Below are 20,447 nucleotides of genomic sequence, written 5' to 3' on the forward strand. Positions count from 1 at the left end.
ATTTGAAGGACACAGAGGAACCAAGACCTCAGATTCGGTAGAAATGCATTACAAAGGCGAGGCGCTCTCATTGGAAAGCATCATTCCAGTACAAATGAGGTTTGTGTTTGGGACCAGTAGAACGCCCACGTTATTAGACGTTAGTGTCCGTCGGACCGGAAGCTAGCCTCGCATTGATGAAAGGTAAACGGGACTCTTCCCAAAAAGAAGTGTGTGCAATACAAAGGGTACGGAACATGATTAGTTTCCCAATCGGGAACCAGTTCAGGGATTTCCTGGCTAAAGATGCATGATCCTATTTCTGCACCACAACCGTGTCGCTGAACCTTGCAGCTTGGCTCCTGAAGCCCTAAAGTTTGGGCCTTATGACATTCATCTAGAATGTATGAAAGTCCTGGACAAGGCTAGAACGTCCTCTACACTATTGTGTTGCAGCTTCAAATGGAAACACGTTACTGTGTTGTGCAGGGCGCAAAAGATTGCACCTCACTGCATAACAGCTCCACTGCTCCTGTCGTTCCCGTTGTCTTTTGCCAAGGCCGAATCGGCCCACGCCTCCATGAGAGTGCATTTGGCGGCCATTTCCCAGTGCACATGGTAATCTGCCAAGCCATCGCTGTGGTCTCACAGGCTTGTCAAAGAGTTTCTGAAAGGCCTCTTCAGGACTTTTCCGCCAGTGAAGTCTTCTGCCCCGGCTTGGGAGCTCAATGTTGTTCTTACTAAACTCATGGGGCCTCCACTCGACCCAATTGCATCAGGCCCCCCTGAAGTTTCTTTCATGGAAGACTGCTTTTCTAGTGGCCATGTTAAGGATTTCAATCAGGCAACACACATCTTGGTGTCGGCTTAGTATGCAGCGCCCAACTGAGATGCTTTTCTCCTTATCTTATGCAGATTCAATTTGAGATGGTACACAACTCGTATCACACCCCCTTTTCAAATACCCCGGGTCACAATGGACCATGAACCAGGCTGGTTTGTAAAATGCAATATTTATTTATTTTAAAATTCAAAAGAAATCATACAATTTTTAATATGGGCAGCAATCACCAATGGGGTGATAATTACAATGAGGAGGTAAGCAATACACTTTAAGTTTAACCTTCTAGTGCAATTTATACAAAACACCAGGGACTAGGAACACTTTTTGATTTAGGAAAGATAGCACCCGAGTTAGGATTTCCCCCTGCAATGTTCCCTCAACCAACAAATAATAAATTCTGAATGGATAGAAAGCCACAGCAGGCAATCTGAATTAAGAGGCAGAAAACGGAATCCAAATCTGACCTTTCCCTCCCCAAATAAGGGTGGAAAACGGATTTTAAACCTCTTGCAATGTTATGAAACGACACTCGGAAATGGACAAATAAATAATGAATGTGTGTTAAAAACCTTGAAGCAAAAACAATTCCTCACTAAAGTAACAATGCAAAGAAACTAACAATCGCAAGCAATGAATTACCAAGAGCATACAATTGAAAACTGAGTGGAAAGTTTAAAACATGACCCGTGTAAAAGTTGCATTTCCTTTCTATTTCCGTGTAAATGTACTCAACGGTTTCTTTAAAAAACAGATAAAATATTGCAAATCTTGATGCGGTTTTTAGTCTGGGGGATAGAGGTATATCAGGAATATTACAGAAGTGAAAGAATGGGTGTAGCTGTTGAATTGAGAGAGATTTGGAGGGTAGAGGTTCGTTTTTAGGAAAATATAGCGGGTGAAAAAGAGAATCGGTTTTAAAAGGGAAAGGCAAATTTTACTTAAACTAAGAAAAGAGGAACACCACCCGTGAATATAACAGTTACGCTGCAGTTGTAACCCTTCACGCAGTCTACCCCTTTCTTTAGGGAAAATGTATTTATTTAAACACAGTATCGCTAATGACTTATGATCTATGCAAGATGAAATGAAGAGAAAAGTGGCGCTAACGCTTGGAGATCAAGGGCAAGAACACAGAGAATTCTGACAGTTTTAACAAGTTACCAGGATAAGGATAGGATGGCTTAGAGAGTGGGATATGGACAAATGCAAGACAAAGACTATGGATTTCTAAGGGGTAGGGATTATAGTTGCAGTTGTTTTAGTTTGGGATTTTGGAACGTCAATGGTTATGGTCACTACACGGCAGCGCACCTGGCCGAGGACAGCTGGGCAAAAGACAGCTGGCAGGGTCGGGTCACCGGATGTTAATTCTGGTCACTGGAAGGTACGGATCAGCTGGATGCAGTTGGTGGGCAGCCAGCCAGGCTGGTTCAGGATGCTTCCCAAAGGAATACCACAGCTTTCCCCTTTGGTTATTTGGGAATTGTGGTGGGATTTCAGAATTGATGCCTTGCTGGGATAGGATCAGCAATGCTTGGGTTTTTGCAGTGGGCCCTGGAGTAGGGTGTGCAATGCTTTGGCCATGAAGTTGGGATCTGGACTCAGCAGGATGATTGGAACAGGAACGCTGGCACAGAAAAATCAGAATGAGTGTGTCTAGAGTCTTGTCAGGGACTCTTATTTATAATGCACAGTGACGTCAAAGTATATGGCTCGCAAGGCTTAGCTAAGCACACCTCTAACCCACGGAATTGGTCAAGGGAAGATTTATGATGTGAGTTTACAATGTTCAAAAACCTCCCACAGATATTTTAGCTAAAATCTGATTTTGCCACAAATGGTACATTTATACTGTTGAAATCTCTGAGCAAATTATATACACCGGTTACATATGTTGTGTAGAGCATAGCATTCCAACTCTGCAATTTGTGAGACATTGTTTCGCCCTTCTAATACTTTTTGGTAATTTTGAGTATTAACGATTCGGCCTAAAATTCCATAACTTTATACACCTGTGTGGATTAACATAAGGGATGTAAGTATACAAATTTGCGTTGGCATCATGGATACTTTCCTTGTAATCCCTGATTATTTGCCATTTATTTTCCCAAGGGGTCAGTGAATTCTACTATGTCTTAAATGAAAGCCCATAAAATCCCTTTTAAACTGCAAAATGTTTACATTTTTACAAAGTCTTGCTGCAGAGACAAAAGTCTTTACATTTTCATTCATAAATAGTCTTTGTAAGCAAATAGAAGTCCTTTGTCACTGGACCATTTATTTCTTTCTTCAGCTGCCACCAACTGTCATTTCCTCCAGAGCAAGGTGTTTTTTTTGTTGTTGCTTGATTGAAGGTTTATTGCTCCTTCCCCACTTCACACTTCCTTGTCCTTGAAATTCCGTTGTCAGTGGGTTCAGCCTAGACTAGATTCTGTCCAACCTAATAATTATCACTGGGGTGTTAGTATCTGCTGAGAGAGGCCCTCCTGTTGGTAGTATTCCCCCCCCCCCCCCCCAAGCAGAAACCTATTTTTCTTTTGCAACTTGCAAAAATCCAGCCAATATAGTTTTAACAGTTTTTCTTTCTTATAGTTGGTCCTGAATTAAACAAGTCAGTTGAATAAAATAACCCATGTTATATGAAACACTTGTGTACGGGCGCAATAGAAATAAAATATCAATATCAGTGTGTTTATTTTCCCCAGCAACAAACCCCTTTTCATTGCTAGATAATGGCAGGCTTTCATTCAACAGTTTACTTTTAAAACGGGCCTTTCTCTCCTTGAGTTTGCAAAGCCCATTTTACATGTGTGGTGAAAAAGTTGGCATTTCTTTTTAAATTCGGTTTTGCATTTCCCTCTGGATTCCCACTGTCTTGCAGCTATAGTTATTTCTGGTATGCAGGAGTTTTGTTTGAAGCACAGATGCCTTGAAATTGATATGGCTCAGATAGCTGGAGTTTCTTTGAACTACTGAGCTTTGATACTTTGTGATTAAATTAATGCGTTTTCCCATGTGGGAAAAGTGAAGCTCCTTGTTTTTTCTCAGTTAACCTGACCAAACCTGTGTTTCAGAAATCATGCCTGGTTTTGCTATAACACAATGAGATATATTGGTCATGGCAAGGCCTTATTAATCAGTGGTCTAAGGAAGAACAGATGGAAATGGCGTCAGAACAGCATTTTTTTAAAGGTAAAAAAAGTTTCCTTTTTAATGGGGATTTTGGGGTTGCAGCAAGGCAACGCAGCTTTCTCACTTTATTCCATTTGTATATGCCTGTCAGAACACACTGGCACTCTCACTCAGTGTGTCCCCTTGTTCCATCCTGCCCAATGTAGGCTTGGCAAGACGGTGCAGCCATCTTTTTGTTGCTGCAAAACACAGTTTTGAGACAATGGTGCTCACTGGAGCCAGCGCACCATTTTGCTGTTTCTGCCCAAATACACTTGGTTTTGGCAAAATTCTGTTCAGTGGGTCAGTGTAGCCCACAGCCATCACCTCGGCCAGGCAGGTCGGGGTGATTCCTGCAAGCACCCATACTTGTCCTTCCATGCTATAAAGGTGGTGCTTCAGACCAACCCCACCTTTATGCCAAAGGTTCCTTCTGAATTCCATCTCAACAAACCCTTGGTGCTTCCGGTCTTCTTTCCAAATACTTCTTCTCCCACTGAAAGGTCACTGCATGCACCGGATGTTGCTTGTGCCTTGAAGTTCTTCGTGGCACGCACAAAGGATTTTCAGATGATGCCTCAACTCTTTGTAAATTTTGGACCTGTGAATCACGGGAAGGCTCTGTGGAAAGCTTTCATATCCCGGTGGCTCTCTGGCTGCATCATGCACTGTCATCACCTGGCCAACCAACCTCTTCCATGCCGGCCGAGAGCCTATTCCACCAGCGCCATCGCAGCATGGATATTGTTTCTCTCTGGTGTTCTCCTGCTGGACGTTTTGCAGGGCTGCTACGTGGAGGTCTACGTACACCTTCACAAAATTCTACTGTTGACGGGGATTCCAGAGTGGCCAGGCGGTGCTATGCAACCTGTTTGTTTGAGGTGAGTCTGTTCCAGAGGTAAGTGGTTGTACTTCTGTTGAACCTTGCCACTTCCTGTGGTTGTGTTATGTACTGCTGTGTATTCGTATTCATGAGCATGTGAATCCATGCCAGACCCCATGCTGGAGAAGGAACACGTTACTTACCTGTAACTGTTGTTCTCCAGCATGGGTCTGGCACGGAATGACATGCAAGCCCTACCTCCCTCACCGCTGTGGCTCTTAGTTCATAATGTCACTTCACGTGCTTTCATATCTGAAGATGGCCACCGGGGGTGGGGTTTAGGGAGCCGGTCGTCATTGGATGGGTGCAGTATGACCCAGACTTCAGTGATTGGTTAATGGCAGAAAGGCAGTTTCAAGCTTTTAAAGCAAGACTACTTTCTTTTTGCTGAAGATTCCCAGCCTGACAACTGGAAATATTCATGAGCCTGTTAATCCATGCAGACCCATGCTGGAGAGCAGTTCAAGGTAAATAACTTGTTCCTTCGCTGTTCCTAAGAGGAGTTTCCCTGTCTCAACTAACGATCTAAGGTGACTGTCAGAATGTCTGTTAAAATAAGTGTCCACTGTCCTGTGTAAAGAAAACCTTACTTCTGCCCCTTACACTATAAACTAAAAAATAAAGAAGTAGTGTTATGGTCCCAGGAGAATGCCTCCCTTCTCCTGTTTATGGTCAATGTTCCACACAATGCTTCCCTGGTGGGCCAGGAGAATGCCTTCCTTCTCCTGAAGTTCAGTTTCAGCCTGTGGGAATGCCTCCCTTTCTCAGACCGCAAAGTTCTAAATAATACATACTCGGTGGGACGGGAGAATGCCTCCCTTCTCCTGGCATTTGGTTTTGGTCTCAATAAAACCCTAGGGAATTACTCCCTTCCCCAGGCCTCTTGGACTTTCCTCCTGGTTACAGTTATTAGGAGAATGACTCCCTTCTCCTTGTAATTATAAAACCATGTCTTACAGCCACGTGGACTGACTTCCATCCCCTGGTAGTTTTCACACTTGCAACATCCAACTCTCAGTGTTAAGGAGTCTGCAACCCTGGCTTCTCTTCTTTGATTGATCCCACTAGGTTCACTTCCTTGCCAAGTACTGCCACAAGGAAGATGGCTAGTATCACTCTTGGTTTGGGTCCTGAACCCAGTTTCTCTTCTCCTTTGGTTTGGCCCACTTGGTTCACTTCGCTTCCACATACTATCACGACCAGTGTTTATCTCCCCTTCCCTTTATGTCCCCTTGGCTGCCTGGCTTGCCAAGTACTGACAACAGCGGGTAAGTCCTGCTCATTATATCCATACAGTGTTTTTGCCTCCTGTACCTTCCAGCCCCTGCCGGTCCCCATGCCTCTCCCGTTGCTTTGCCTGTTAACGGCATGCACTTCTTGTTCTTCCTGGGTTCTGTCTCCTACTCGGTGTGCTGTGTGGGCATCTGTGTCTCGGTGACTTCACCTCGTGTGTCTCCTGCCCAGCCAAGGGAAGGACGGTATGGACGCTTCTACTTGTGTTCGCATCACTGTCTGTCAGCCCTTTACCGTCTGAACACCATTGGGCAAAGGAGTCCTGTTGTACTCTTGACTCCAGAGGCAGACTGGTCTCTGCTCCGTCCTGGCCTTTTCTGCGTCTCCTTTATGCATCCCGGGTTTCATGTTTTTTGTCCTGGTTGGCTGTGTCTCCCTGAAAGACAGTGCTTCTTTGGTGTTTAGGGTGTAAAAGGAACCACAACCTCTGCGGAAGTATATACCACTGCAGTTTCTTCTTGGTATTGCTCTTCATTGTTTCTGTGTCCCACCTCATCCCAGCACTTGGATTACCTATGTTCCTGATGTTCTTCGTCTCAGTACTTTCCAGAACCTTGAGGCAGTCTACCTTATAACAGTAAATGGGTCTGCTGTCTACAAAGAGGTTAGCAGTAGGAGAGACTAGAGTGTGTGGGGTGTATGATGTTCTCATAAAGGTTATACCCTAGATGGCTGGTCGTCCTTCTCCCGGAGGGCAGAGTGGTTTTGTTTTGGGGTAGTCTCTTCGCATGAGATCCTCCGGCATTATACCACCACCAGGGAGACTATCTGGTATTGGCCCCACCTCGCTGGCCTCATGGAAAGGGGCTCCCTCCTGAGGAGAAGTGACTGCAACCAAAGGATCGTCACAATACGCTTAGTAGCCCTCAGTTCATTCCAGTGCTTCCCTTGTATCCTGCTGCCTCTCAATTGGCGCCCCTTCTACACTTAACTTCACAAACTACTTCTGTACTAACTTCCCTTCAGCGCCCGCTCGCTATTTCCTTTTCCTGCCTTATCCTGCAATGATGCACTATAGTCGCCTGAATTTCAGACCATCCCTTTGCTTAAATCCCTACTACTTTATCTAAATCTTTTGCACATCTTTGGAGAGTCCCTTCCGTAACATATGATTAAAATATTGCTATATTCTTGTCCTAGGGCTCCCCTGTTTCCACCCTCCACATTTCTTAAATCTGTTGTATATCCAATGCGCGGTATTAGTCTAACTTCATGGTATGTGCCATAATCTAACGTTTGGTGTGTCTCGGTATGCTGACCTTAACGCGTTCCATACTCTCATTCGGCAGTCATTAAACTGTGCTCCATCATTGTCATGATTTATCTGTACCCCTGGATAACCCTGCCTTTCTCTAAATGTCATCTGCCTCTTCTAATAGCAGCAAGGCAAATAGCGTCTCCATGTTCCCCACTGTCAATGTTTTCCCTGCAGTCTATTTTTCTAATGTATATATCCATTGACCTGCTACCTGCTGTGAGGTTAATGCCTTCATTAAATTGTTTCTGCCCATTTGTGGCCAGAGCACGTATGTTGCCCTCCCATGTCCCTTGCATAGTAGCAGAAGCTGTGTTCCCACCTGTTTAGCCTGTGCAGCTCTCCCTCCTCTCTTGCCGTTTGCTTCAGCCATCCAACCTGGTCGTGCTCTAAGCCTCAGGCCCCCAGGCTCTAGACCCTCAGTATTGGTACTGGTGGTATCTCATCCTCATTCTCCCCTTGCTCCCACTTCAACGCCCACTCATCTTCCTTCTCTGTGTCTCTAGCCGTTCGAGTAGTCATAATCTATGCTGACGGCACACAATGGACCCTCTACATGCCCCCCCCCCCCTGTATTGGGGTTCTCTTCGCTTGCTGCTACTTGCAGGGCCTTAACCACTCTATCGATTCGAAACAGAATATCACCTGCTCTCCATTATCTTCTCCTGTCACCAATTTTCGTCTCTCCCCCCCGCCCCTGTGATGCTCGCGCCTGCTCTACTTCTGTCCTATGGGAGTGCTATTTTGAATTCTCTGTTGCCTGTTTCTTCTTCTTTCAATGGGTCTTAGAGCATTAGCCACTGAGGCGCATGTGGCATTCGCGCTAGCAGCGGGAGCTCCCTGTTTGGTGTGGGTTGGGGTACATACTGGTTGGTATAACCTGCTGCAGGTTGTAAGGGGAAACATCCATATGGAGGTGAGGGTGCTGGGCACAACACTAGGTGTAGGTATGGCCACCGGTTTCTTTGATTCCTCTGGGGCATCTTCTAAATCCTCAACCATTCTCCAGAGTTCGAAGATACCCTGCCTACTTTTCAACTTTCTCCCTGCCAGATGCATATGACTCAACACTTCCTTGTTATTTGAACCCTCTTCGGGCCATGGCTTGTACATTCACCCTTTTGTATGCGCGATCAGCTCAAGATCTTTTCCTGGTACAGCGGAAGTGTGGAACACACAAAGTTAAGTGGGGTACTCGTACCTTTTTCCACTTCTCTCCTTACCAAAAATACTTATTTCTCAGATGGCCAATCCAGCGGTACTGTTCTGCCCCACCTCCCAATGCTGCACACACTCCCTGTGTTCCCTCAATGCAAACAACATGCCCCTTATCCTGTCCGCTCACGCACAAACACCACCACACACCATTTTCATGTAATTGGGCAACCATCGCCCCACACCAATTCTATATACACATTAAAGCACAATTAATAGCCAAAACATAACCACAATAAAAATACACTTATTTACACAATGGTTTAGACCCTTCCCCTGTCTCCTTGCCTCGAAAAGAGGGAATTTCCACTCCTCACACTGCCTGGCGCAAGGCGGAGGGATACCTGGCCCTCTATATAATGGACCACTACTCTACTTGCAGCGCTGCCTTCACTCTTCCCTGAGGGGGACCCCTTTTTCCACTCTTCTCTTTTATACTACTTAGGACGTCCCATTTCCTCTTGTCAAATCTTTCTGGTCACCATTATGAAATCAATATATTGCTATATGTGCTGCTCTCACCACACACTCAAAACACTCAACTTCACACTTCTTTTAACCTCTGTTGTTTTCTCCTGCAAAGGTGCACTTACATCTATGCGTTTTCCCGTAAGTATCATAGCTAACTACAAATGGATATGTGCACATTCTGCCACGCCCAACGAGGACTCCTAGCACTAGGCCAGCTGCTAACATGTTTTGTGCAGTATAAATATCTTTGCCTGCCCGGGACGTTGCACTTGCATCCCATCAACCCGGTACCCTGTAGTGTGGTTTAAAACTTCTAAGAATAGTTTAATGCCACAAACATGCCCATTACACTTTCTGTGTGGGTGGGTGGATGGGAGGAATTAGTTTCCTTAAGGCTAGTCAGATGGGCTGACCTGTAGGAATGTTTGAATACATTGAATGAAAACCTGCTCAGTCTGTTTAATAACTCTGCCCCAAAACCAGGTTCACACATTTTTTGCTTCTTGGACGGACTAAACATCCTAATTAAATAATGCCACAGGTGAAGGACAAGCAGACGATTTTAGTTAGATGATTTAGTTGTTTTTTTTAAAAAACAAATTGCATTCAAATTCAGGTGTTACCCAGAGTTACATTTCCTACAGATAAATACAGACTATCATAAAATACAATTCCTATGCAACAGCCTTCTTACTTTTGTCTAGCAAGTTGGAATCCACTAAAATATAGAACACAATCTATATTGCTTATTCTAACAGACATCCATACCTAAATTATCATATCTGAATGCTTTTTTTATAAATGTCTTTGCCATTGTTTTTACTAAAATGCCCAAAGAATTGTAAAAATTCAAAAGATCGTTAATGTGTAGAAACAATATTGGATCTGCTTATGATTACAAAATACACGTATTACTTGATTCAAAATCTGAACACTTCAAAAATGTTAATTGAAATAGCGTGTTAAGTGTTTGGGAATGCTCTCTTTAACAGGGCATTGCAGGGTTAAACTTCAAATGATAGTTCCTAACTAAGGACCAGGGAATAGGAACATATGAGAATAATGAAAGGAAAATTCAAGATAGTTTTCGTTTTAGAATGAAACGACATTTAAATTCTAAATGGTTTTGGAGTAAAGGGTGTTGAAGAACAATATTCCATTTCTTATTTTCATGCTTCATGTCTCCCATTTTAGCACTGGCCTTTACTTAAAAGTTCTGCAAAAATAGCAGAAATGACTGAGGTCACAGCCATTGGGGGTGCTGGTAGTATAAGATTTCTCGGCTGTATTCGGCTGCTTGCACAATAAAAGTGCCGACATTGTTTTAGAGGCTTGACTGGGTCATCAGCATGGAACAAAGGTAGTTTTGTTTAAGACACTTGACTATTTGGGAAAGTACAAGTTGACAGGCATATAAGAGAAAGGCAAAGGTGTAGCCCTCTGGGTTACTGCTGAATCGTGATGGTCCAGAAGGTTTTCATCATGTGATGGAGTACAGCACGTGCACAGGAAGGACCACAAGACCTTCCAGGCCACATTAGCTGTTCGTGATCATATGTTCATTTGGCAGTTCAAAGTATCCTACAAGTGTCATTTGGGGGGTGGAGGGAAGTTAGCTGCCTGGAGTTTTGTTGGAGACATTCTGATGGTTTTTGAATTTCATTGTGATGCATCAGAACCGTCCGTTTCTTGCTTTTCTTCTGAACTCTAGCATGTGAGCTCAGTTTCTTCCCCAAGTACAAGTGAGATGAGGTTCTTTGGATGTTGTTTCCTTAAGTAACCTTTACCCTAATCTCTAAGCACTAGGGAAAGAAATTCTACTTTGGGACATATATTTTACTAAGGATGTTACAGTACGAAGGCTTTTTAATCCCTGTGTCAAAACTGTAGCTTCTCGCTCATAAGGGGCTAGAGATTCCAGGAGACCCTTACTTACAGAAACGAACCAGGGACCTTACATTTTTTTTATAATCTAGTTGGGGAAATTGCCTCTCCGTGCCAGTATTCAGTTTTTTTGAAAAATATATGGGGCACTGGTTTGTTGAATAGAAAGTGTTTTTTTAAAAAAATCTTTGTTTAACAAATCCACATCATGTAGGGATATTTCAGAGCAGCAAAACTTTCACACCAGGTCTTTTGATTCCCTTTCTCAGCCCTTGGATCCAAGTACCAAGGTATCCAGTGTTCACACCATCTTTCTGACTTTGTAAGTGAGAATGCCTGTGTCTCGGCTCCATGTCTGCAAATGTGGCACTCATTTCCTCAGTTAAATTGTCTGTGTGGTCAGCTTGAAGGAATTAAGTGAAGTAACAAGTCTTACGACTTGCTTTTTATATATTTCTCTTCCCTCATCCGTGTTCTCTTTCACAGCAATATTCTATTTGATGGGCCATTTGATTGGCTTGATGTCATTAAGGCACATCTATAAAGTCCATCCCTCTAGGCTCCCATTAGCTCAAGGTGTAGAATATTATCTGAGGGAATTGATAACCTCTGTTCACCCATTCTTGGGAGGTAGCTGTTTTTTGTGTTTGTTTTTGTTTGCAAGGTCAAAATGATTATTCCTACATTGCTATGTTTGTATCCATGCGGAATTGTGGTAAATAACATTTTTGAATTGGTATCCATGCAACAATTTTATGGCAGTAACATTGAAGTCTATAAATCACAAAAAAACGACACAATATACATTTTGAGATATGACTCTATTAGTTTGGTTCACCACCTTTTGCAGATTCTGAATATGCACATTATATTTCTCTCATACCTACAATCTCAAAGTTCTGGCCAATTTAGCTGATAAATGTCTTGAGCTGTGAAACTATCCGTTTGAAAGCTGGGTTTTTGAGAGATCAGTGGTCACTAACCATCCTGCTCTGGACAAGACGCTAATCTGATATGTTTAATGAGTTTTTGCACTTGTTTTTCAAATTAAAAGAATAGTGCTACTGACGGATGGGATTTCTATCCATTAGCAGGTGTAAAGTTGCTTTGAATTTACATAATTTCATCAATTTTGGCTAATTCCTTTTCGGAATCATAGGTCAGTGTTGGCACCCGAACAGTTTGCTCATTAGGGACCATTGCCTTTATAGCAAGTCAGAACCATCAACTTAAACATGCACTTAATGTCAACATTTTTTAAACCAGACTACAGAAAGCAGCATCATTCTTTAAGTATTTTGTGTATTGTTAGTGACCAAATCTGACCACTTATTACTAAAGCAACCATAATGATTCATCAATCATGGCTAGAGAATACAAGTTGACCGGTTAATAGCTGCTTGGAAAATGCTATGGTGTTTCATTAAATTCAACTGAAGTCCATTGGTTTCTAACTTTCAAAGAATATAGCACACATTTCCTTGTAACATTTAAAAACTGTATAATTTGTTCAGCTTTCTTCTAATAGTGGTTTGTATAGTCTATGCACAAAAATCATTTGATGCTGCATGATGTAACTGATCTATTCGTATCAGTTTAGATTGTTCACCTTGGAGCTCCACTGGGATTCAAATTGATTGGAGTGGCTCACATGCAGATGCCAAAATATGTCAATTTCTTTAATAATAATGAGGCTGCCAAAAACCATTCTGCATCTGCCTGCCTGGTGTGTGTTGGTGGGCTGACTTACGCCAACTCCTGAGTTTTCTTAAGGGGAGTGACACTGTACATTCTTTCTTCTTTGAATTTCTGGAGGAATGCCATAAAGATGGGCGGCTGTATTTGGGGACCTTGATTATAACTGGGGGACACTTGCTTTCACTTTCTTATTTGGCTGTCAGAATCCTTTCCTGGGCTTTTCCTTGTCCTCCACCCTGCCAACTGCCTAGTTCTCATTGGTGGCTATCCTGTGCTCGGATTATTTCTGGGTCTCTGCTGTGCCGCTTCCCTGTGAATGCCTCATGATAGGGAGCCGCCCTTTTTGTATACGAGTGTTGGGTTGTTTCTGCTCCACCTCGGCTCCATCTTGAGATATCCTGGGCTGCCTCTACCATTGTACGCAACGTGGGACAGTTCTTTGTTGGCTGGATTGCTGGTCTTAGCCCTCGAGCCACTCGGATACCCGGTATCTGGTTAAACTGTCTTACGGGTTCCTTCTGTCACTTCTTTTGGTTGATGGTCCATTGTCCTGGGAACAAGGATTATTTCAGTTTCATCTGTTTAGGCCAATGCTGGTCTGGGGTTCAAGACCTGGGTACCAGATCCACGTCCCAGCATCTGTGAAAGAAACACTGTTTACCAGGCACTACTGCTGTCTTTGAGCCAAACCTTCAGGGACTGGTGCGGCACATACTTGTCCTGGCATTCCGATATATATGCATTTGAATTTTATCCAGAAGTCTCCTGGGTCTTGGCGAAGTGGGTTTTTGCAGGTTCTCCGCTGGCCACACCGCAAATTGCCATGGACTTCCATTGGCCTGAATCCTGCTTGGCATCCATCATTCTCACCCTGGATGGGTCTAAAAAACTGTAGCTCTTAGTGGGTTGCATCAGTTGTTCCCTTTGGTTGGTTTCTTATTTGACAGCACCTGTTGGCCAGAACCAGTACTGATGATTTGAATCCAGGCTTGCCATTTGACCATGTGCGGTTTAATATTGCTATTGGGAAGCTATTACACACGCTGCAACTCCTAAAGTGACTAAAGATGGTACTTGCCTGAAGTTCCTGGGTCTGGGGAGATGAGACTATTTTTTTATTCTTTTTTTGTTGTTGCTGTTTTTAGGGACAGACTTCTAAGCACTTTATCACTGGATTGCACTCGTTTCCATTGAAATGTATTAGGATTCTGCAAATACCTTTTTGGTTCTATTCTAGCTGCCAGTTTCAATTAGTGTTTTAAGACCATATAGGTCTGGTAGTAGAAGTCTAATCTGTACATGTTTATGGTAGCCTTCTGAGCTCTGTTGACCCGCTACATTCCCTTTAAGTGCTGCACGGAAGTATATGGTTTGCCAGTATATTAATGCTGCGTTGGAATAATGTGATAATTCATGGATTGGCTTTTGTGTATCTTGATAATGCATTTTTTACTTTATGATATAGCTTTCAAACACAAAATACAAAAAATTACACAACAATGCATAGCAGCAATACAGAGAGCAGTAGTAGGATCACACAACCGACGACGCCATAAAATAAAGTCTCAACAACTGGCCCAAATTTAATCAACAATTGATTACACAGGTGGGCCAGTTCCTCACATCTAACAAAGAGAAGTTTCAACCTCATTTTTGCAAAGTCAACACAACCTTATGTTTTGGAATGTTGAGCCGAGCACCAATAATATCTTGTGTGGGAAGAAAATGTAATTTTAGTCTCACAATCAAGTTTCCGATAACATTTGGAAGGATGCCTCAATAAAAATGATTTTGAAACATTAAAAGATTTTGCGTTGTAAACAAAATGATTAAACGATTTGGCATTAACAAATCTCTAATAGCTTGATCATAAAAAAACAGCTTTTTCTTTACACAAAGTGGTATTTTTCGATGCCTTCGTCAATGCATTGTAGTGATGTCCAGGGATCCCCTTTTTCTCACTGCAGTGTAACTTCATAATGTATTGAATTTTCCACCAGGACAGTTCATGCATTGAGCTTAGGAATTGCTGTTGAAAGAGTTTGGTTTACCTTTTGGTTGTAACCTTTTCTTATCTGTAGGATAGATGGATTTTAACAGCTCCCACCAGGGCTGTGTAAAGATCTCCCTAACCGCATGAGTTTGACTCAATATAGTACTGAATTTGCTGGTTCTCTGTAGTGTTTACTTCTTTCAGAAGAATCCTGATTGCAGAGTGCTGCAATGCAAAAGGAAAGGTGTGGAAGTCATATTTTTGGTATAAAATATCATAAATCCCTCCCGAAAACCAAGACCTTGTCAGGAGCTGTCCGACTTAGTGGTAAAAAGGGAAACGCTTGTTTGATCTGTCACTCGGAGGAATGTGTGAACGTTTGAAGTATACCATACAATCACTCAAACTGTGCAAAAGATTACATTCCATTGTTTAATGCCTATAATGAAGTTTGAATGGTTTTTTTTTTTTTTTTCTCCGACATGCAGCAAGGACATATGGGCGAAGGCGAGGTAACCATAATATTCTTTTTTTTATATTTTATATTGACTGGAGGCTGTAAAATTGACAGGTTGCAAAAAACTGGCAGTTTGTGAGGCTACAAGGGAGCCAGGCTGCCATTCTTTGCACCTTTTGCATCACTTTAATCGGCAGACTCCCTGATGTCCCTGGCTTGACAGAACAGTGTTTGTTTTGTTCTACATTTCTGGTTTAATATGCATGCACATTTACTATTACTAACTTGATTGTCAGTTGCAATGGTGAAAATATTCCTCCTCTGTTCTACAATCCTGCAAGCACCCATACACCAAAATCCCTCGCACTCGCCAATTCCCCCTCACAACTTGCACTCCCGAACCTCTTACTCTGTCAGTCATGTGCATACTCATTTGGGCTCACACTGCCAAGTCGCAACAACTCACACTCCTGTTTCCCCCTCATATTGTGACTATTTTGTAAATGTTTTACAAAAATAGTTTTGCGCCAGTTCCTCAAAAAAGGAGGCAACTAAAAATACAGCAGATGAGGTGCTGTTTTTTTGATGCACCATTTTATGGAAAGGCACAGGCCACTTTTTTTGTTTTGTTTATTCAATGGTCATGTTACCAGCAACACAATGCAATAATGTATACATTTAGAGTGCAAGAGTGCAACATTTATCAACATCTAAAAGCTTTGCAAGTATAACATGTTCATTTAAACCCTTTCACGATCAGAAGCCATTACGCATAGATACATTCTGAATGGAGCCCAAATGTCCTTTGGGCAGCATGTTGTAGCTAGAGAGAAAACAAATGGTTATTCAGCCTCATTTACGTAGGTTAACTCGCGAAGCCAGTCTTCTATTTTGGGTGCATGTTTAGATTTCCAACATTTTAATATACATTTCTTAGCCACAGCACAAGTAACATTAGTACCCGGCGAGGGTCAACAAGAATGTAACAAGCACTCTGATTGGCCCTCGCCCAGTCCATATCTCGCTGAGAGTCCCTCTAAGCTTTCGCCCCCCACACTCTGTACAATCCCCTCCCCGCCCTCCCAACACCACTTACCTTGTTTTTTCGAGAGCGGACGCAGTGTTTAGGAACAGAAAATGATTGCCATTAGTACCCCGGTCTTGCGGGCCAGGGTTCTAATAGCAATATACCCCTCGCTGCGGGGCAATTACTGGGGCCTTACCAGACTCGGTAATGGCCCCGCGGCAAGGGGCATATTGCTTAATTAAACAACCTTCTTGTGGTTTCAGAAGATTTACCAATATCACCACAGATACTTAAGTGGGGCCAGGGAGGATGAAAAATGAACTATATCCTCTATGGCCTTGGCAAGGCTGCCCCAGAATGATGCAATAAGAGGGCACGATCAGTGCATATGGAAGGCATCAGCCTGTGGGCTACCGCATTTTAAACATTTGCTACTACAGTCTGACATGAATTTGGCCATTCTAGCTACAGTGTAGTGGAGTTGGTTCAGGATTTTGAACTGAATCAAACGCAACCCAGCATTCAGAGGTATTGATTTGGTTAGCTGGCAGTATTTGCACCATTTGTCATCTCCAACCGGGGTTCCCACACTAGTTCCCAACTTGATTTGATGGAGTTTTGGGAAGGAATTTGAGATTTCAATAACCCATATAGTTTGGACACTACGCATTTCGTACCATCCTTAGACATAATGGCTCTTACACATTTGTGTGAATCATGTTCCTTCAGGAATGATGGCCATCTCTTGTGGAATACAGTCCTCATCTGGTGGTATTGCAGCAACCTCAGGATACATGTCACCCATTTTCATCTGTTTAATAGCATCCCAGTTCTTTTGTAGGGTCTCATCAAAGGTTGGTAATATTCCCAATACTATAATGGCGCTTCTCGGTCATAGGGCGTTTCCATATTAAGTTTTACAAAAATCTTCGACCACGCTCCCGACAGTGGTACTAACTGGGTTTAATGTGCAGGAATTTCTATGACGTACAATAAATATAACTGTACTTAGGTCGGTGGGGGACACAGCATTTCTCTCCAATGGTATCGTCGGAATTACACCAATGCCTTGCAAATTGGGCTTGTGATGCGAAGTAGTAGAGCTCAAAAATCGGGTGCTGCTTAGCTGCCACTTGTATATAGATCAGTTAGTTTATGCCAGTTCATCCTCGCCACCCCAGGTCCCCAGACAAATGTAGTAGCTAGTGATTTGAGCCTAGTGAAGAAAGTCCTTCTTGGCCACAAAGGGATATTGCAAAAGAAATAGAACATCCTTGGGAGTACCACCATCTTCAAAATTGCCACCCTCCCATATAGTGAAATTGGAAGCTTTGCCCATAGCTGCAACTTTGTAGATAATTGTTGTATGTAGGTTTTGTAATTGTCTGCATACAATGATTGTCGGTCACCTGATACTATGCTACCCAGGTATTGGAAGCGATTGGGTGCCCATTTAATTCCACCTATGTTGGGTGGCAGTGTGGTGATGAGTGTGATCGGAAACAGTTCTGATTTGGAATCATTTATTTTATAGCCCGAATGTCTAGAGAATGTATGGATGTCCTGAATGATGGGGGTCAAGGTTACGTCCTGGGTCTCCGATGTATAGTAGGGTGTCATCAGCGTACAACAATATTCGTGGAGATCCGCTCATTGTAATCCCACTATGTCCATGTATCTGTCTACACAAAGCGGCCATGGGTTCAATGATAAGGGCAAAGAGTATGGGGGAGAAGGGGCAGCCCTGTCTGGTGCCTCTTCCAAGGGGAAATAATGCTGACAGCGTTTGATTTGTGAGGACCCTTGGTCCAGGATTGTTGAGGACTCTTGGTCGAGGATTGTTATATCAGAGTTGTGTGCAAGTAAGGGCCGATCCCAAAGCAGCGCAGCACCTTGCACAAATATCTCCACGACAGAATCAAATGCCTTTTTGGCATCTAGGGAAGCCACTACAGCTCTCGCATCAGGATTCACCTGAACCACCACCCCAAATAAGCAGCCGAGATTCAAGGCAGTCGAACTTGTGGGGATGAAGCCCGATAGATCCGGATGTACTAACTGGGCATACTGGGGAGTAGCCTTGTTGCCAGGATTTTCGCAAATATATTTGCATCTGTTTTGGTCAATAACAGACATCTGTTTGAGGCCATATCATGTGGACGTCTGTGCGGTTTGAGTAACACAATTATAATGGCTTCCTGCGTTGACGACTGGAGTGATGCCCGCTCCATGGCCGCCTCCCATACCTCCAACAGGATAGAAGCCAATTCCTGGTGGAACTCCTTATATAGCTCAATTACCAGGCCATCAGATCCGGGCGCCTTTCTGGATGCCTTCGACTTAATGGCACTAACAATCTCATCTTGTGTTACGGGTTGGTCAAGAGCGAGTTTAGTTTCAGGCGAGATAGTAGGGAGTCCCAATTCCTTTAGATATCTAGAAAGTTAGTCTTCTGTGACCTCATCTCTGTTGGAATACAGCATGCGATAAGAGTTTGAATGCGTCCTTTATATCCTTATCCCGAGTCATGATTGTTCCGTATGCAGCTTGAATCCCAGCAACAGTGTTGCAGTAGTTCTCTGCTTTTAATAGGTTGGCAAGTGATCTACCAGCTTTGTTCCCCTCTCCATATCTGCAAGCTTTCACTGGAGTGGCCGTATACAATATCTCCATGTCCGCGAGCTTATGGAATTTGCTTAAAAGTTCCTGAATTTGTGCTAGGGTCTCATCCTTAAGTGCTGTGCTATGATTGTTTTCGTGTTCCCTTAGTTGGGATTCAATTTGACCCAGTTCCCTTCTAATATTTTTAAGTGAGCCAGTGGATTTGGACATGATACCCCCGATCCAATCTTTGAAAGTCTCCCAGAGCACCATATGGGTACGGACAGATCCAACATTGACAAACAATTCTGCTATTTCAGTATGTAAGGCCTCGGTCACACAGGGGTCCCTAAGGACTGCAGAAGGCATCCTCCATCGTGGTGCATGTGGAGGCAGATCATATGTTCCAAGAGCAACCAGGGAGTGGTCGTGCAGTGTGTGTGGGAGTATATTGCAGCTCTGAACCATATTTACAATGGAGGTGGTTAAGAACCAATAATCTATTCAGGACTCAGTCATGCACTGTGGAATAATACGTGAACTTCCTGCCATGTTGGCGAAGTGTTCTCCACACATCGGTATGGAGCAGTTGCAACAGAATTTGATGTAATGTGTTGGCTGCCTTTGTAAGTATCCATGGGGCAGTAGAGGTCCTATCCAATTGCGTGCTAAGAATGGTGTTAAAATCCCCTCCCCAGATCACCCAGGTCTCAAGTGGAGTAAGCATATCTACAATTGCCTGGTAAAATTCCGGGTCATCCAGGTTAGGCCCATACGTATTTATTAACACAGCCCGGTAATCTTACCCCCCACAAGTACGTATCGACTTAGAGGGTCAGCCTTGCTTCTCGTGAACTTGAAGCCATATGAGTGGTGGATAAGAGTGAGAACACCCCAGGCTTGTGTAGAATACTCTGTGTAGTAACGTAATGGGTCCCACACTTTAGCAAAGGTGGCGTTTACTTTCTGAAGAGCATGCTTCTCCTGTAAAATCAGGATCTGTGGGCCATGTCTTGACACTTATGCATTAACTTTCCGTGCCTTGCCCGGATTGTTAAGACCCCAGACATTCCAGGTCAGCAGCTTTATCTGCAATCATTTGCCTATGGGACCTGTTGCTGCCATTTACAAAGACCTTGTTCACCCAGTACATTATGTGCACATTTATTTTTCTTGCATTTCTTCGCAACATGACCACTATTTTCCAAACGTTTAACATCCCCGTCTTTGCCCCCTTCCCAACCCAACCCCAGCCCTTACCAACAGCTTGTCTAAGGGAATTGTTCACGCCACAACTCCTGGTTAACAATCCAGGCAAAACCTCTGATTTGTGTTCAGACTTCAACTGTGTGATAATCGGACCCATCCCACCACCCACACCATCAACCCCAACTAGTTGATGAACCCCCATAACACTTGGAACCTTCCCGAGGTGCGAATGCTGCAGCTACCATGTCAGCCACTCGCCACCGACCGAGCAATTTTAACTTCATGTATCAGTGCTACCCAATTGTTCCATCTCACATTGCAACGCATAAATGCCATACCATGTTACATAGGTCAGTTTGCAGGATCTCTCCCATCCTCATCAGGTATTGGGCATCTATCATGGTGTATATCCCGGTTCCGGGTCCGAATCTGGATTGAAGATTCAATTTAGTTCATAGATTCAGTGG

At 43.4% G+C, this 20,447-nt stretch overlaps 1 protein-coding gene across 2 annotated transcripts in view; it reads left to right on the top strand.

Annotated features, from left to right (window-relative positions):
• The window catches only part of CPEB4 (cytoplasmic polyadenylation element binding protein 4), a 714,680-nt gene that overhangs the window by 321,944 nt on the left and 372,289 nt on the right, over positions 1-20,447 (top strand). The window contains exon 4 of one of the 2 annotated variants that reach the window (XM_069652419.1): positions 15,175-15,198. The exons of the other annotated variant lie outside the window; for it this stretch is intronic. Within the exon in view, the coding sequence (XP_069508520.1) occupies positions 15,175-15,198 (24 nt within the window). The remainder of the gene's footprint in view (positions 1-15,174; positions 15,199-20,447) is intronic. 2 annotated transcript variants of the gene reach the window in all.

Source organism: Ambystoma mexicanum, chromosome 3p, assembly GCF_040938575.1.
Source record: "Ambystoma mexicanum isolate Mex_15411 chromosome 3p, UKY_AmexF1_1, whole genome shotgun sequence".
NCBI lineage: Eukaryota > Metazoa > Chordata > Amphibia > Caudata > Ambystomatidae > Ambystoma > Ambystoma mexicanum.